We start from the raw sequence: 16,455 nt of genomic DNA on the forward strand, positions 1-16,455 counted from the left end.
GACCCTGCGCGGCCACCGGCGGCCATGGGAGCCAGCAGCCCTGGCCCCGAGGAACGTCTGCCTGCTCTGCGAGGCCCTCCCTCGGCCTCCGTAAGGACACGCCACGGCAGAGAGAGCAAAAAAACTGCAGCTTTCCAAGTCAGCCCTCTCCCCACATGTCTGAAGAGGGTGCTGTGGTGAGCCCCACCTTATGTGCATGGTTAGAGCCCGCTCAGATACGTCAAAGGCTGCCCGTCTTTCTTGGAAATATCCATCACTGCTGCTAGGATCAGGAGAGCATTTTTTTTTTTTTGTTCCCACAGCAAATTTGGTGAGCTGTAAGCAGCTCAGCCGGGCTGGCCCCATCCTGGCTACGGGGTCACTTTGTGCTCCCACACGTTCTCCTCTATCCCACAGCTGCGCTAAGAGGCTTTGCTGGAACAAGCGCTCCCTCCGCACCCACCGCCCCTTCCCTCTTCAGCAGAAAACAAGGGGAAACACTCATTCTTTACAAACAAGGCATCGAGAAGCAGACTTCCCCAGCAACCGCTTGCGTTACCTTTTCTGAGAAGCTGTCTTCTCCCTGAGAGCAGTGGGAAAGAGAGAAGAGGAAAAAGTATCATTAAGAGAGAGAACGCACTCCCAGATCAAGCAGAAACCTAATTTGCATTACAAGGACCCACCGAATGCCAGGTCCTTCACACGTTTTGCTGACAGGGCCAAAGTTAAACCTGCGGCAAGAGATTTGCCTGCCAATTAGCAAATATCCTGCTCACATGATGCACAACCTTGTCAGGATTTCTACAAACTCCCCGAAGGGGCCTTGCAGCACCACTGCTCACTACCCAGGCCACCAGCAGGCGAGAGGTGGCTGCCAGGAAGAAGTTCCCCTTCTTGAACCTCCCTGGTCGGAAATAAATAACCCTGTATTATTTCAGCCATCTTCCCTTGCGAGCAGGCCAGAGAGAAAACACTCACCAGGCTAAATCTGTATTTCTGAGCGTGTGGCAGCTGTGGAGCTAACAGGCCCCCTAAGCAGCTTTGTGTATAGTCAGGGAAACGAGTGTTTGTGCTCAAAACCCCGGGCTGCTCGTCTGTCTCACCCTAATAGCATTACCACGCTGCAAGGAGGGGCATGCCAGAGCCCCCCCCCAGGCTGCACGGCCGATCCCTCCGGCGATCCTGAAACACAGCGTCCGTTTGCCAGCGCAGCGCAGGCTGGCAGCGTAAGGCACTTTTCAGCGGCGTCCGCAGGAGGAAACAGAAGCAGGTTGCCCAAGCTGAGTTTTGGCAGATCGACCTTTTGGGGTGGGAGCAAGCGGAAGGCATTGAAGGGCTGAGGTGGAAACGCAGCTGCGGCCGCCACGGCACAGGGCACGGCTGGGGGGGAGCAGCCTCTCGGGCTCCCCTGCGACTCCTGCAGCGCCTGCTTCCTTTGGAGGCTCCCGGAGGTTTAACACAGCCACAACAGACCGGCCTCTTGCGGAGAACAGCTTGCTCCGAACAGGAGCTGGCCCGGGTTCTTCTTCCACGGCACAGGGGGAGGGACAGCAGTCACAGGTTTGGGATGGCAGATAGCCGGGAGAGGCTCGTTTCGTAACCGGCTGAGTCATCTCAACAGTCTCGCTACCACCTACCTGACTGCCCGCCCTGCTGCTCACCTCCCTTCCCGAGCGTTCAGCACCATTAGCTCCACGAGGCCAGCCTGCTCCTGAGAAAGATTCTTCAAGAGGCTTTTTAAAGCCCACAGTAGGATCCCAAGAAAAAACAGGATGAGACACTAATACTGAAATCCCAAAGGCGAGACACTCGAGCGTCAGCAGCTTCTCCCAGGAGAACTAGGAGAGCCATTTCCAAACACGCTCCCACCTACACTTGGCTATCCTGCATCAGACTGCCTCTCAGACCCCTATGGGCCCGCGTTCCCCACATCTCCCTCTGCTGAAGACTGTCTAGCCAGGCTGAGAATGCTTGCTGCAGCGAGTGACAGGCCCTAATGCTACTTAAGTGCAGGAGGGAAAATGGTTCTTACTCCGCCAACACGCTGCCTTCCTCCCACGCTGTCTAAACATCAGCTGAAGGCACGCAGCGGGACCAGGGCGCTCCTGGGCTGCGGGGCGGTTGGCACGTGCACCGCTCAGCCCGTCCCGTCTCCAAGAATTTCTCAACTCGGAGGTACGACCAAAACCCACAGACCTAAAATAGCTCTCACGTGACAGCAGCTTCATAAGCCAAGTGACTGAATTTTGCTTTGGGCCATTGGCCGTTGTGTTGCTTGAGCTCAACACGTTCCGACTGAAGTACGGCAGTCACACTGACCTCACTGACCCAAGAGACCGCTTCCTCGCTGCCGATACTGGGACAGGGTGCTCTTCTCCGACTGTTTTGCTTCCTGTACTTCTGTATCTTTCACTGAATTACAGAGAAGGAAATCTATAGGTAAAGGAAGCAGAAGAAGCCTCAAAGCACGCTTGGAAAAGTAATAGCGTGTGTCTGAGAGGGCAGAAGCTGAGGGTCGAGGCCCGAGTCCCTATACGTCAAGCAAGAAGTCAGTGCCAAGCACCAACCAGGAAAAAGCCAGAGGAAAAGCCACCGAGACTGACGGAACGCTCTAGACCAAGTTCAATGCGCTTCCAGAACAGAGTTTCAGTCGAGTCCTGAAAAGCACAAGGAGCCCGAGGCCTGAATTGAGGCTGCTTGAATTGAGGACGCAAACGCTGTACCTTGCCACCTGGATTCTGCTCAGCCCGATCCAGCGATTACAAAATTAAAATTCTGTCATGAAAACGGCCTTTTGGTGTGTTGGGCCTGTGAGAAAAGCAGACACCCACAGCAGAAGGTGGGGCCAGGAAGAGGCAGCAGGAGGCACAGTGCAACCGCTAACGGGAAGAGAAAGAAGCGCAAGAGGATGGGAGTGGAAGCTGTCGCACCTACAGCTGTGAAAAGCAGCAGCTCACTGGACATGAAGGGTGCAGGTAAGGATGAGACTGCAAGACATGGGACGAGAGGAAAGGTATCACATGTCAGGGACACTGAAAGAGCTGGGGCTCATCTTTCAGGTGAACAAAAAAGAAGTTCCTTTCCTGGCGAAACGAGAACGGGTAAACAGACTGCAACGCAGGAGCTGCTCGGCCGCAGGGAGCGAGGCCAGGGAAGGCCACCAGAAGAGAGGGCTGAGCGCAGGCTGAAGACGAGGATTCAGATCCCCAAAACGGGGCTTAATCTCAGAAACAGCCACGAGATACTGAAGAGACAAAAGGTGACGGGGCACAATCACACTGCCTCGCGCACGCACAAGTGGCTGCAGAAGGATGAATATTGACGCTAGGGGCAGGTGAAGCTGGGGGAGAGGAACGGCTGTCTGCGCCGCAGAAGAGCCTGCTCACTGTGGTCGGCGTGGGAGAAGCTGGCCCGAGAGGCTGGCCGTTGGCTGAGCTCAGGGACTCAGCAGCACATCTAACAGCATCAAGTCCTTCCTTCGGTCCGCCTGCTTCCGCTTGCTCCTTCCCCCGAGCAGCGTCCCGAATGCCACCAGCATCCAGAAGGAAAAGGATCCCGGAGCCCTGCGTCACTGCAGAAGCACCTTGGAGGAGAGCACTTCAATCGTACCGCCTACGACACACGAGTGCCACCCAGCTGAGCCTGCCAGCACCAACAGGACAGTAACACAGAACACAAGGTGCTGGAATCGCTTTTTTGCCCCACCAAACAATATTTAGAATCTACTCATCAATAAGAGATGAAGTACAGGCTGTCAAAAGCCACTGGTTGTGGGGGAGAGAAATGATAAAAGAGCCCCTCAAGCTCTGGAAGAAGTGAATCAGCTCAGAGCCCGCACAGCTGACCCAAGCTGAAGGCACTACTCCTGCTTTGGGGAGGAAACAGAAGGGAATGTGGTCTCTCCCTGTTAAGAGAGCTGCTCCAGAACACTGCTACTCACCAGGTCAATGAGTTTGGTGACGGGAACTTCTCGTATCGGTCGTCTCATTCGGCATAAGGCCTCCAGGGAGGTGCCAAAGCAGCTGGGCAGGTAGGTCCCACTGATGGTAAGGAAGTAGTCCTTCCCTCGGTCCAAGTGAAGGACAAGAATATCCTCAATCTTATCCTCGCCAGAGTTCAGAAGGGTTACCGAGTCCTTACTGACGTACACGTCCAGGGAGATTTCCATGCTCTCATCTGCAACAAAGAGAGCTCTCAAGAACACACAGACACTCTCCAAAAGGGATGACAAGGACAAACACACAGTGGCAGGGACAAAGGCCAGGAAACCAAGAAGACAAACAGACAAGGATGACAGCAAGAAAGGCGAGACACGGGAAAGATGGGAAGGACTGCGTGGAGCCAGGGTGGCAGCCTACACCAGCACACACTGCAGAAACCGTGCTAGAACTCACCTGGCTCCAGGTAACCTTCACAAGGCTCGGCCCGAAGCCACGGCTTACAGTAGTGGCTGTCGTTGAGCTTTGGGATGAAGGAGAAGTGACAGGTGACCTGCCCGTTATTGGTGATCTGGAACTTCTGCTTCTGCAGCTGACGGAACTTCACATTCTCAAACTCAAACTGCAAAGCAAAAAGAAAACACAACTCACGTTAGTCCCCCCACGATGGGGGACACAGGGAGCACCCAGACCCTGCAGTGGCAACCCGCGACTGAGAGGTGCCCACGCAATCCAGAACTCCCAATGGAAGACCTGCCAAGAAGCCAAGACAAGATGTCCCTTCTAATCCAATTCCTGGTCATAAGATAATGGGTAAAGTTCAGTTTCCTAGGATCCAGTTTATGGAATCAAGGTCCTTAAAAGTAGCTCTAACACTTCTAAGGCTGCTGTGTTTGGGAAGTGGACAGGGATTCAAGTTTCATCCTCACTTCTCTCCTGCTTAGCTCCAGCGAAGGAAGAAACTCATTCTCCATTCTGTCCATTAAACGAACGATGTCTTCAAACAACTTCCGATACCTCTGCTCATCGACAACCTTTACCTGTGGAAGATCAGAAAACACTCAGCAAAGTTGTTGGCCGGCTTCGCAGGAAGTCTTTTGATCATAAGCTGCAGAAGTGAAATGTTTCTCTAAGCACTTGCTATGTGCAGCTGAAAGGCTGCGAGAATTTGCACGCATGGGTGCACGCCCAAGCTGTGTGTGCAACTTTATGCACATTTTACGCCTACAGATGTTACCAGGGTCTTTCTGGCCACTGACCACGCTACCGGGAGGTTAATGGAGGTGATCTCTGTGGGGCAGCATTGGCATCCCGCAGCATCGCTCACAATTCTCCAGAGGAAGAGGAGAAAGGTTCTCTTTTAAGGGGACTTGAGCTACCCAGGGAGCAGGAGGTAGCTGAAATGGCCGTGGTCTCTCTCCACTCAGGAAACCCCAACCTGCTGCCAGCCATTCACCACCAAAGAAATTCAGGTGTGAACCAGCGGCACACTCTCCGAACACTCCAGAGGCAACGCTGCAACAGCAGGCACACTTACAGCTGGGTTTCTGCTGTGCCTCCCCGCGGAGGAGAGAAAACAGCAGCTCGCCCGTTCCAGTCCTAGGTATCACGGGCGATGCCCCAGACGCTAAGCAGCACCACCAAAGCCGTCAATGGGAATGCCTTTCCATTTACCACATGGCCACCCCTGCTCAGGTAATCGCCGACGATCACCTGCGTTGCTGCGGCATAACGCCGTCCCGGCGCTACGCAGCCAAGCTGCACGGCACACGAAGACCGCGGCCGCCGAGTCCTTTGCTGAGCAGCGGCTGGCCCGGCTGCCAAACAGCAGCACAGCTATGCAGCAGACACACCTTATTTTTATTTACTCTGTCCTCTTGCAACAGCATTAGCAGAGGTGCCCTAGCTATGTGACACTCCCGAAGGAACGCGTGACGGCATCGCAGTCCTACCCTAGCATATACAAAAAAAGTTACCCCGATGAGGAAAAGGGCGCTGACTGGCTTGTGGTCACTTGTCTTCAGGTCCATATGACTGCAATACCGGAGCTGATTTATGTTCTCTCCTCTCCAAAGGATTCGATCGCACCACGCAGGCACGCGACACTTTCCACTACAAAGACAAACGGTTTACCAGGGAAATCCAACAACCCAAGCTCTTCTTCGTCCCAGCCAGGCAGCTCCCTCCACCCCCACCGTCAATGACTGCATCAGCGGCAGCGGGACAAACTCCTGTCACTCCCCTCAACTTGAATACTGTTATTCCTTCTGCTCTCTTCCCCTTTCCCTAGACAGTAGCTAGAATTCCCATTCTTTCCAGCATCAGGAAAGAAAATAACCTCAAACAAGGCCATTTTCCACAGCCTGAAGCCATGTGTACTGTGACCTCAGCTGCCCTGGTTTCTTTTGCTGCCAGATCTTTCTGCCCACTACCGTCCGATCCATCGCTTATTGTTTCCACTACAGAAAGTCTACTCAGCTATTACTGTTATGTTATGAAGTCTGAATCCGGGGTTATCCTTCTCCAGATTAACTGCTGTGCCAATTCATAAACACAGGCAGGGTAAAACCCAAAGTGCAATACGGTTTGAAACTCCTTCTGGGGAGTTTCTCCATTTAGAGCAAGCTTCTGCAGCAGACGCATAAATGTCTGGGAGGCACCAAGCAGGGAGCAGCAAGCAGGAACCCCTGCGCGTGTGCGGGTCAGGGGACAGGGTGACTCAGAGAAACTGTTTCCTCATCTCTTCAATTCCTTTTATACCATTTGCCTGTCCCTGGTAGCAGAAAAAAAACGCCCAGTGTAGGGCCACTTGTGAGCTCACACTTCACCCGCCCTCAGCTATGGGGACCAGCAGTGACCAAGGTTCAGGCCATGTGCCTGGCCAGCGCACGCAGGGTCTGCTTGTTTCAGAAAGCAGGGGAAATGAAGGAGCACAGACTTGTCTGTGCGCTCCAGCCATCACTGTAACACCGAGAGGTATTTCCAGCTCTAGGAAGCAGGAAACCAAGTTCTGTGAGAAAATGCTTTTATGTCACAAGTAAATGTGTCCATTGGCAGCCGATTTACCTGGAGTCCCAGCGATCTGTTTTAGAGTCATATTTATATGTGGGGATGAACTTAATCTCTCCCTCGGTGAAATCTGAAAATGCTTTCTTCTGAGCGCGCTGAATATTCAGCTAAAGCAGAAAAAGAACACTTTTAAAAACAAAACCCAAAGCAACAGATCATCCCGAACACTTCCCCCCCCACACACACAGCAGAGTGGCAGAGAGCAGATCCACAGGGAGAGCAACTGCGACCCGTGGCCATGGGATCCACCAGACGTCCCCCAGGCTGCCTCCCAGACCTACCTTTAACAAAGGCAAACGTTCAACACCTCCATGGGATGTTTTCTGAACAGACCGAATACAGATCAGCACAGCGCTGCTTACCAGACCACGCAGACAGCACAGAACGATAGTTAAGGGAAATATTAATTGCTCCACTCGTGCTAATGCCTTCATTAGTTTTCGGGCTTAAGCATCACCATCATTAATATTTCACTGCCAATCATTTTAGCAAGAGCCTCCCGGAGCGCGCTTGGCTGCCAGCCTGACGCTACTTCCCCATTCTCATTTACTCTTCCGAAAAATGTCCTCGCCGTTTGCCTCACAAAAACCTGAGCCTCAGTTATTTTCTGCACGAAGCTCTGCAGCACAGCAGAAACGAGAGCAGAACAGGATCAACCAGACCTACTGCTACGCTGCGTGCCGGAGACGATGCCACGCTATTTCTGCTCACGTTTCACAGGCACAGTCCTTCACCTTAAAGGCACACCCGGTGCCTTCTCGGTTTTCAGTGTGCCGCAAAGAAACGCTGAGCGGAGAAGACCACAACACGGAATTTGGGTCAGACTGGATGAGCAGAGAGCCTTGGCTCCAAGCACTGGTCTCCAAATCCATACCTCTTCCAGAACACCGATTACAGCAGCTTTTGTTGCTGCTACAGATTCCTATGTTCCAGCGTGTACTTTGTACGTCAGAGAGGACTCTCCCAATGAGATGCAAAGACATTTCTATGGTAATTGCCCGAGTCTTGTTAACCCCGGTATAACGTCCAACCTATTTTTGTTTAGGGGGCTGACATCACCAGGACACCCAGAGCCTCTCTAGGGTCTAGCATCTGTGTCGGCACTTGTTGCAGCGTCTGCCAGCTCCTCCCAAGCACAGGCACATCTCAAACCGAGAGGACCTCACGAGTACGGAGCGAATGTAAGCGGAGTTCACTGACCTGGTCGTATATCAGCAATTTCTGAAGCTCATTCCTACTGATAAGACTTTTCACCTCATAGGCATCAGGGAGACAAAGCCTGTAGTTCAAGTCTCCCAGCCAGATGACAACACTGAAAACAGAGACAAACATGGACAAGAAGAGCCAGCAGTTAGTATTGCAGGGAAGAAGGGGCATAGGAGAAGAGATGGTTGCGCTGGTGATTAAGGTTGAGACACACGGAAGACAAAAGGAGACATGAGAGATCGAGTCCGACAGCAGACCTCTCTAGTGGCAGCAGATACTACCGAACTAAGTCCATCTCCATCAGAATCCCACGTGGGGCTGAAGGCTTAGTTTAACGGGATACACCTGAGTGTGCCTCAGTCTGAGAAAGCCTGGGAACACCACCAGCTCTCTAACAAAGCAAAACCAGCGTACCACACCAAGCCTAATAACCTCTTAAGCGAGACAAAATCCATCTAGTATTCAGGCTCTTCTGGCGTGCGGAAGAGGGCAGTGACAGAGCTCGTTAAGCAGAGCCTGCTCGTCAACCAGCTAGGCAGGCTGGTGCGCAGGTACCCGCGTGCTCACACCTCCTGCGATACCATGGCTTTACCAGTTCATCTTCCACTGCCCTTCTTTCAACCAGAGCGGGCCGCTCCCGTGCCATCTACCCAGCAAGGACTGACCGACGCAGAACTGGCAAGAGCAGAGTTAGGTCCCCGTTGAGTTTCTGACCTCCAGAATGTTCCTGTCCTGTCCCACCCACCAGCACCTGCTCTTGCTCTGCTCCCCTCTGGGCTTTCAGACAGACCTACAGCCTCCTCACCACCAGCGGCTGACGAAACACGTGTGCTATTCACTCTTTACTCCGTAAGGGTTTCATTTAAAGATTAAAATCCAAACCCCTCTCCAGTATCAAAACTGTTCCTGTTTATAGTCAAACCTCAAGATTTCCAACGGTAGATTATCAAGGATAACCTCATATTTGAAGTTTTTTCCTATACTAATCTACTCTACATTTTATTTTCAGTTTTTAAGTGGTTTAAGTATTAACTACAGAAGTATTAACCATTTGCATCAGGTTTAAGACGACTTAATTTGTATCCTTCTTGTGTACATGTTTGCGTTTGATTTGGACTATTCAGCACCACTGCCACCCCACTAAAAATAATAATAATTAAAAAAAAAAAAAAAAAATCAAGTATTGCCCGAGTATCATCCAAGTCATTTAAAAAGAAACTGAAACAGCAATCGTAAGCACTTATTACTCCAAAAAGCCTGAACAGCACAGCCTCTGCCCATCCTGCCATCCCTTCCCCTATTCGTACTCCCATTTCCCATCACAAAACCCCCCCCAGTTTCTTCAAGCCCTGTAACGTTCAGCCATCGACTCGGGAACAGCGCCTGCTGAAAGGGAAGGATGATACACAACGGGCAAGGAAAAGGCCACCAGAGGCAGGCTGCACAAGTCACTGGCCGCAGCGAGGAGGTGGCCATGCGGTCCGACTGCAGCTCTAGCGCGCCAGAGGCCTCCGCATTTTCACTTGTATCTTTAAGCCAGAAAACTGATCTGCACAGGATCCCCTGCTGCTGTGACTCTGACTCAGTGTGCATTATTCAACACCACTTCAAAAGGGAAAAGCAGCAAAATAAACTTACTCGTGTTTCATGATGCTGAGCTGAGACAGACTATCATCGGGGATTAGGAAACTCATCCGAGCACAGATATCCCTATAATCCTGATTTCGCCGCTGGAAGTCCTCCACGTGAGCGGCGAGGTGGGAATTGACAATGCAGAAGGTCGTGTTGTGGAACACGAACCTCGCCGCCACACCGCCCTTGTTGCCCTGGGGAGAGCGGGTACAACGGTCGTTAGAGAAGGCGGCACGCGAGGCACCGTGGAGCAGACAGGGGTGGCAGGGCCCGGTGACACAACCAGGCTGTGCCGTTTCTCGCACGGCTACGCAGCCGCAGCGGATCGGCCTCAGTGACTCACCATCTTTCCCACGACTCCCGTGCCCACGGTCTCTGTCACCATCTCTCTGACATAGCTCAGCTGATCCTTCCTAACAAATATGAGCAGCAGCATCCCAACTAGACGGACCTTTTCCACCTGCAGAAATAAAAGGGGTCCTGAGTTCCCAGAAAGGCAGGGAAAATGCAGTTCTGATGTGCCTGCTCTGCCTAATGTTCCGCTTCTCTGGCTCTCCCTGTTCCCCACTGTGTTTTGTACTCAATCCCTGCTTGCAACACCACCCAAAGGACCTCCTGCCCCAAACCAAGGTTCTGGGGAACGATCTGTCATCCCCCAATAGCTATCGGCTCTGCCGAACTCACTGCATTCCCCACAAACAGGGCTGTCTTGTGAGGCAACAGAAACTTAATAAACACGTAGCGGATCTGTTCGTGAAGCCTCAGCCTTTTACACTACGTTGTGCTCTCACCAGCAAAACCACCTGAGGAAGGCACCGAGTGCTCTGGTTCGGTGTGTCGCAGAGAGCTGCTGCCTACGGCTGCTGCTGAGGGCTGCAGGTCCAGCTGGTGCTCACCTTTGCTGACTCAGAACTACAGCGGAGCCAGCCACACACACTAGAGGGGAACGGATGGAAAAGTTCTTATTTCCAGAGGCAAACGTGCCTGACACACAGGGTACCAAAAGGCAGCCATCTCCGAGCTCCACAAACCGTTTGCTTTTCAGAAAACGCCTGTTCTCTGTGCCCCCCTTTGCCGACTCAGAACTACAGCGGAGCCAGCCACACACACTAGAGGGGAACGGATGGAAAAGTTCTTATTTCCAGAGGCAAACGTGCCTGACACACAGGGTACCAAAAGGCAGCCATCTCCGAGCTCCACAAACCGTTTGCTTTTCAGAAAACGCCTGTTCTCTGATGCAAAGAGTCTCCTTCTGGAGCTAAGAGGTTCTCCTCTGCTGCAGATGTTAACAGAGTGCTGACATGCCCTACCCCAGCGAGGATCTCAGTCTGCTGCGGATTCTCTGACACATGCCAAGCCAACACACATCCCTGTCCACGACCTCCTTGTTCCTTCAAAACAGTGAGGTCACAACTTTGAAAGCCGGCAGCAAGGCCTAATCTTCTTGAGCACAGTCTACATGCTCACTTTAGAGGCACAAAAACATTGAGAAGTGCTGGGATTAAGTCTACATTGTGAGGGAAGAAGCTGAAATCAGAGAATTAAACTGGAGGAGCTCAAGCACTCAGTCCCCTCCGCAGGAGCGGAATTTGCATGCAACTGCAGGCCTTCCCTTCGGCTTCAGTCACCTCCCCCTGCCTGCAGCCATATCCTGTTCTCTCCCGTTCACAAGGGTGGGAGAAATTCACCTCAAACGCAAGCAGAGCGAAGGGACAGGAACGCGAGCCTCCCCACAGCCCAGGTCACGATCCCTGGCTCCCTCTCGGTGACTCTCAGGTCAGCGGGGTGCTCTGTGCTCCTGCTGTGCCTACCTGTGACCCACGCCACTGAGCTCAACTCAAAGCCAGCAGGACAGGGGTGTGACAGTGATGCATGGGTAAGGAGGAAGAGGAAACTAGTTATCGTATTTAGGGCTGGTACCTACAGCAAGAAGGTTTACTACAGCAGAGAGAAAAAATGGCTTTCTCTAAACCAGCCAGAAGAAAATCCTGCTGCCACAATGGAAGCAATTCTGTCCCAAGGCAGAAGCTTCTGGAAGATTTCGCCTCACACATGATCCCATTCCTTTCAAGGAAAAGCTATTCATTTAATCTGCCAGCTCAAGACACACCTTGCTTCTATGGTACAAGAGTGAGAGGGTAACACAGATAAAGAATTTGAACCCACTGCCACGATTCTATTGCGCATACTACTTCCCTCACACCTACCTCCTATTTTATGAAGTTATTTTGATCCCCTTCTTTATAAATGTCTATTTCCGAGGACAATATCCCCTACAACCGCGGGGCAGAAGCAGATTCTTCAGATTGACTTGGCACACTTGACGCACACGCACAGGTACGCACATGCCAAGCTTACACCCCCGGTTTCTCCAGTCACCGCCCTTTGGGCCAGCTGAGGCAAGGGGAAGCCCGATTCTCTCTTCCTTCCAATCATGCCAACTCTTTGACAAGACCCCACCACGCTCAACAGAACTCACTTTCTCATACTTAGCCTGCGGGTGCAGGGACTTCTCCACAGCAGCCAGCCATTCTTGCTCCTTCGGAGAATCAAAGTAGAAGAAAGCCTCTGTGCTGAGGTCCAGCTCCTGGAACCTAAAAAACCAAGCCAGCTTAGCACATCCCACCTCTCCTCCAGATCTCCCTCCTTCTACAGGAAGGTCCAACGTGACACCTCTAGCAACAGCTCTTCTTGGAAGAGAAGCTCTTTACTCCCATGTGCTACGCGAGGCAGCAGAATTTCACCACAGCGCCTCCAAGACCCTACTGCAACACACTCCAGCAACCACCTCTCTGCCAAGTACCCCTTTAGGCAGAGGACAACCAGAGCACTCTGCGGATGCCTCCAGGAGAGTCTCTTTTGTTATGTCATGCCAGCCTCGTTTAACCCCACACTCTGCCTCATCCAAATGGCTCTTTCCCCTCAGACACAGCTCAGCTTTGCGGAACCTCTGAGAACGGGACAGGAACTTAAACACAGCCCACCGGTATCCAAGCAAGAGCAACAAGAGACCCATGAGGCCATGGCTGCTCACCCGATGCAATACAAGTCTGGAGGCTCTGCGTCGCACACCAGCCAGGGCTCCAAGCTGCTGTCTGGGGACTGCCCATTCACGTTCCACGTGCCCACAAAAAATCTACAACACAGAAGCAGTTGAACTGTTAGAAAACACAAGCACCACCGCATCAGCCCAGTCTCTCCAGCGCACGCAGAGCAGCATTCAGGCTGGGAGCTCACAACACGCGAGCTGTCCGTGCGCAGGGCCATGCCAGCTATGGGGGAACTGAAAACTCTTCAAGCCTTGGCTCATTTTCAGTGACACTCATCTCGGGGACTTTGCAGAACGCTACAGAACGAAAGACATTTCACCGGGGCCAGCGAACATCCAGCTCCTTTAGCATCATGCCAGTGGGGCAACACCAACAGTGTGGTGGCACGGCTGCCTTATCCCCTTTCTGCCCAACTGCTTCAGTCTTACTCGAGGGTGAAGGGATCTGACACACACAGGGGAAAAGACGCAAAAGGAGAAGCTGCACCGCAGGCGCTTATGGAATTCCAGCCCGCACCGATCCTCGGTCGGCCACCCCAGCTGGCCACACATCGGCAGCTGCCAGATTTCAGACCTGGGCTAGATGGGAGTTCACAGAAGAGACTAAACAGCTTTGTCTCTGTGCACACCGTTCCGCAGCCACTGCTCTGACCTGAAGTTGTGAAGGTCGACGTACGCCTTCTCCCTCTTGGCAATCACGTGTTTGATGAGGCGTTCCCTTTGTCCCGACTGGGCACTGGGCAAAAACATTTTGCGCATAGTGTTGGTCACTTTTGGCTGCTCTCTTGATGTACCTTCTCTCTCTCGGTGAAACCTAGGAAGGAAGCAGGAGCAGAATTAAAACTGGCTCTGCTGTCTAGGAAGAGAAGGAAAAAAGGGAACAGATCCACCACGTTACTTACTGCCTATTTTGAAGCACGGGAGGAGGTGGGGGTTCCCGGCGAAACCCGGTTTGGTGGTTTGGTATGTATGTTTTCTCTTCTATACCTAGAATTCTGAAGTCATCCTCCAACCGTCCTATGATGAAAAAACCAAGCACAACGTCCTGAGAAACAATTTAAAACAGCACAGATCAGGAAGCAAAACAATGTAACTCTACAGAAAGTGAAAAAGCGAATGGTAACAGCAATACATCAACTCTGATGACACAGGGAATGAGAGAAATGGGTACGAGCCACGAGTCAAGGCAGGAGGGAGCTTCATACTCAAATCAAGGCACTGGGCAGAAAGCTGCACTCAAGAGGAATGAATGGTCCAGGGCAACAGAACCCAAGGACCGAAACTTTTTATTTTGTGCAGGGCGACGCGAAGGGAGGAATTGGGGCTCAGGCCAGACTGCAGGGTCAGACACAGCTCTCCGTCCCCGAGGGCCTCACTGCCATACAGACCACAGGGCATAAGAAAGGCGACAGTCAGTCCAGTACCCAAATAAGGGGTCTGCAAAAGGCCTGGGAGGTTCTTCTCCACCTGATCCCAGCTGCCCAAGTCCGTAGGTTCATGAAGAGCTTTCAGGTGGGCTGGAAAAAAAAAAAAAAGAAGTCAGCGCTGTCAGAAACTGCTGGCAGTCAGAGGCTTTCACAGACACAGCTACAGCTCTGCTTACCCTCCTGTATGCTCTGCACTTCTGAAAGGAATCCTAAGCAACGCTCCTCATCGGCGATTTCAAAGAGCCGCTCCGCTGTCTCGTCACCTTGTATCCGGACCTTACAGCCTGCTTCAGGCACAAAGACAGACTCACAGGGTCAGGCGGGGCTGGATCACAGGTATCCCACCCTGAGAGAGACCAGGCTTTCTAGGTATCCTCTGAGCTCATCAGCAAGAGCCGACCTCCAGCTATTGCCTCCGCTGGCAATCTGCACCTAAGCTAGTTTCCCTGTGCATCTGAGACGCGCCCCCCACTTGGGGTACCATCAGTCATGTTTTCCTGGCTTTAGGAATGCTTCTCCCTACTGCGATCTCACAGAGAAGAGCTCTAAAAGCAGTAAGAAAAATGTCTTGAAAGGGGAAGCAGAACTGGTGACTAGACAGCGCTGTCAGCACTGGGAAAGGAGGATGGTCACCCAGGCTCAGGTCATGGAAAGGGAAGGGAGATGAGCGTGGTTCAGAGTGCAACACAGGGCCTTGGGAAAAGATTTAAGAAGCTGAAGTTTGACCAACTGCCAATACTTCAGCCTGGGCATCTAAGACCATGTCTGTCATGACAAGCGGCCGTCTAAGAGAGCCGGACAACAATGTTAGAGGAAATACAATCCCCGCTCGATCAAAAGACAAACACAAAGCGTGGAGGGAGATTATGAAGCCGTAAGCAAACTAAGCCTGCGCCAGCGCCTAACAGGCAGCCCGATTCCCGAAAGGAGCTTTAGCCGCATGACTGCAGTTATGAAACTTACTGTTTGTAGCTATATCAATCAGCAAAGTTTCTTCTGCCTCTGGAAAAGAGAAAAACGGAATCAAGAAAATCCACACTGAACGCTGCAGTAACTGGGTACTCAAAGCATGCTGCCTGCTAGTAGCCACGGAAGAGTCCTAACAAAGGAACAAACAGCCTCAATTTACATCTGTGCTATTAATGATGGCCCCGGCAGAAAGAATGGCCATAGCTGGACAGCCTGGACAGCCACTTCCCACAGCCAAAGCGCCACAGGGGAGACTCCTAATATTCAGAGCTCTTGCACACCTGGATGGCTTGTTCCTCACCAGTGTAGCTCCTTTGGGAAAGGCCAACCTGAGAGTGAACTTCAGAGCTTGTCTATGCAGCAAAGACAACGGGCAGAGCCACACTGGATTACACAGAAGGCTATCAGCTAATGTGGGAAAAGGTGCTTTTGCTCCTGACCAAGCATTCGCCCCAGGGACATACGCTGCTATTTAAGTTCTTCCAAGACAAGGCCTAAAGCGCTTTCCCGTTCCAGGGGCTGCTCTTCGGACTCGACAGCTTGCCAGACCTTACAAAAGTTTTGATCTAAACATGCAGGAATTGGACTAAAGCTCCCGGCTCTTGCCATTACGGAGAAGACAGACAGACAGACATCAGGAGACACCCAAACATCAGCCGCTGCAGACAAGCGCTGAACATGCTGGCTGTGAACGCTGTCAGGCCCGCTGCTCATCCGAACCAGCCAAGTTCCCCACAACTGTGTGCTGACATGGGAAGGCTGCCCGCTCGCATGCGGAAGCAGCAGGAGTTCACAAAACGTGAGTTTGAGTTTCACGGGGGAGCCTTCAATCTGAACGGGCGCTCAGGAGGCAGGCCAAGAAACGCCGCTCCATTCCCGTTTTGCCGATAAACGGCAGTGGATTCCTGCCAGCGCGAGAGAGCCCGCTCCAGGAGGGTCAGTACCTTGCACGCATTTAAAGCGGCTGTTGATGGGGATATAATCCGGATGAGAGTTTTCTTTCTCCGGTGAACGGATAACTATCCTGGAGAGAGAGAGAAAAAAGGCTTGTAAAAACAGATCAGCAACTCCCTCCTCGTACGCAGACAGATGCCGATACAGTCCCAGGAGCCGTATTTCCAGTGGAACGCGGTGCTTGTCCTGCTGCTGTGCTACTGGGACGGGAGAGGAGATGGGGGGACAGCTC

General features: G+C 52.4%; 1 protein-coding gene across 1 annotated transcript in view; it reads right to left on the bottom strand.

The window, feature by feature from the left end:
- The window catches only part of OCRL (OCRL inositol polyphosphate-5-phosphatase), a gene marked incomplete at its 5' end in the record, with an annotated part of 21,354 nt that extends 5,059 nt beyond the window's left edge, over window positions 1–16,295 (bottom strand). The window contains 17 exons of the mRNA XM_035889422.1: window positions 539–562; window positions 3,920–4,155; window positions 4,374–4,539; window positions 4,847–4,957; window positions 5,894–6,029; window positions 6,984–7,093; window positions 8,187–8,298; window positions 9,831–10,018; window positions 10,168–10,284; window positions 12,304–12,418; window positions 12,859–12,960; window positions 13,526–13,687; window positions 13,776–13,890; window positions 14,298–14,390; window positions 14,477–14,587; window positions 15,264–15,302; window positions 16,214–16,295. Coding sequence (XP_035745315.1) covers window positions 539–562; window positions 3,920–4,155; window positions 4,374–4,539; window positions 4,847–4,957; window positions 5,894–6,029; window positions 6,984–7,093; window positions 8,187–8,298; window positions 9,831–10,018; window positions 10,168–10,284; window positions 12,304–12,418; window positions 12,859–12,960; window positions 13,526–13,687; window positions 13,776–13,890; window positions 14,298–14,390; window positions 14,477–14,587; window positions 15,264–15,302; window positions 16,214–16,295 — 2,019 coding nt within the window. The remainder of the gene's footprint in view (window positions 1–538; window positions 563–3,919; window positions 4,156–4,373; window positions 4,540–4,846; window positions 4,958–5,893; window positions 6,030–6,983; window positions 7,094–8,186; window positions 8,299–9,830; window positions 10,019–10,167; window positions 10,285–12,303; window positions 12,419–12,858; window positions 12,961–13,525; window positions 13,688–13,775; window positions 13,891–14,297; window positions 14,391–14,476; window positions 14,588–15,263; window positions 15,303–16,213) is intronic.
- Window positions 16,296–16,455: the final 160 nt, after the last annotated feature.

The sequence above is a fragment of the Egretta garzetta genome, unplaced genomic scaffold (genome assembly GCF_000687185.1).
Source record: "Egretta garzetta isolate BGI_Z169 unplaced genomic scaffold, ASM68718v1 scaffold1652, whole genome shotgun sequence".
Classification (NCBI taxonomy): domain Eukaryota; kingdom Metazoa; phylum Chordata; class Aves; order Pelecaniformes; family Ardeidae; genus Egretta; species Egretta garzetta.